Source organism: Myotis davidii, unplaced genomic scaffold (genome assembly GCF_000327345.1).
Source record: "Myotis davidii unplaced genomic scaffold, ASM32734v1 C63401020, whole genome shotgun sequence".
Lineage (NCBI taxonomy): Eukaryota > Metazoa > Chordata > Mammalia > Chiroptera > Vespertilionidae > Myotis > Myotis davidii.
In genome coordinates, this window is record NW_006369497.1 from 1 (window position 1) to 885 (window position 885).

Consider the following 885-nt stretch of genomic DNA (forward strand, 5'->3'; position numbering starts at 1 on the left):
GGGCCAAACATGTGATCCCCAGGAACATTCAGAACAGGAAGCTAAATAAAAACTAAACTACATTACACTAAACCCAATAGTAGTAAGTCAATGGACAAAGATTATATGTCTTTGTATAAGGTTATCTAGCAGAAATAAAGAAAACTAAAACAAACTGCACTCATTTGTCTAATGAGGAAGCTGGTTTAATTAATTTCTTGATTGTCTTCATGCCATGTGGATGTTTGATTTATTTTTCTTTTCAGTGCACTGAAATATCTTATCCCAGTAACATCCACAAATGCGATCCGGAAAAGTGGGCTAACACCAATTCACTCAGCAGCAGATGGGCAAAATGTCCAGTGCCTAGAACTGCTCATTGAAAATGGTTTTGATGTCAACACTCCGCTCGCTGACCACATTTCTGCGAGCTACGATGATGAGAGGAAGACTGCGCTGTATTTTGCAGTTTCTAATAACGATATCCATTGCACAGAGGTTCTTCTGAATGCAGGTGCGGATCCAAACCTAGATCCCCTCAACTGCCTGCTTGTGGCAGTGAGGGCCAACAATCATGAGATCGTCCGGCTGCTTCTCTCCCATGGAGCTAATGTCAATTGCTATTTTATGCATGTGAACGACACGCGTTTCCCCAGTGCCATTCAATATGCCCTAAATGACGAGGCGATGCTGCGGCTGCTGCTGAATAACGGCTATCAAGTGGAGCTGTGCTTTCAGTGCATGCACGGAGACATCTTCGGGAATTCGTTTGTGTGGTCAGACATCGAGGAAGAGGTGCTGCCAGGGTGGACATCTTGTATAATCAAGGATAACCCGGTGAGTTACATCCTTTTGTTCTGCATCTTTTCATTTCATTTTTTTAAAAAATAGATTTTTGTTGATTTC

The 885-nt window shown here is 42.3% G+C and overlaps 1 protein-coding gene across 1 annotated transcript; it reads left to right on the top strand.

The window, feature by feature from the left end:
* Window positions 1-245: 245 nt before the first annotated feature.
* Window positions 246-833, top strand: LOC102774937 (ankyrin repeat and SOCS box protein 15-like; the record flags this gene model as incomplete). The annotated part of the gene is made up of 1 exon (XM_015557343.1): window positions 246-833. A coding segment is annotated over one exon (588 nt), but the record flags the coding sequence as incomplete, so codon positions are not given.
* Window positions 834-885: the final 52 nt, after the last annotated feature.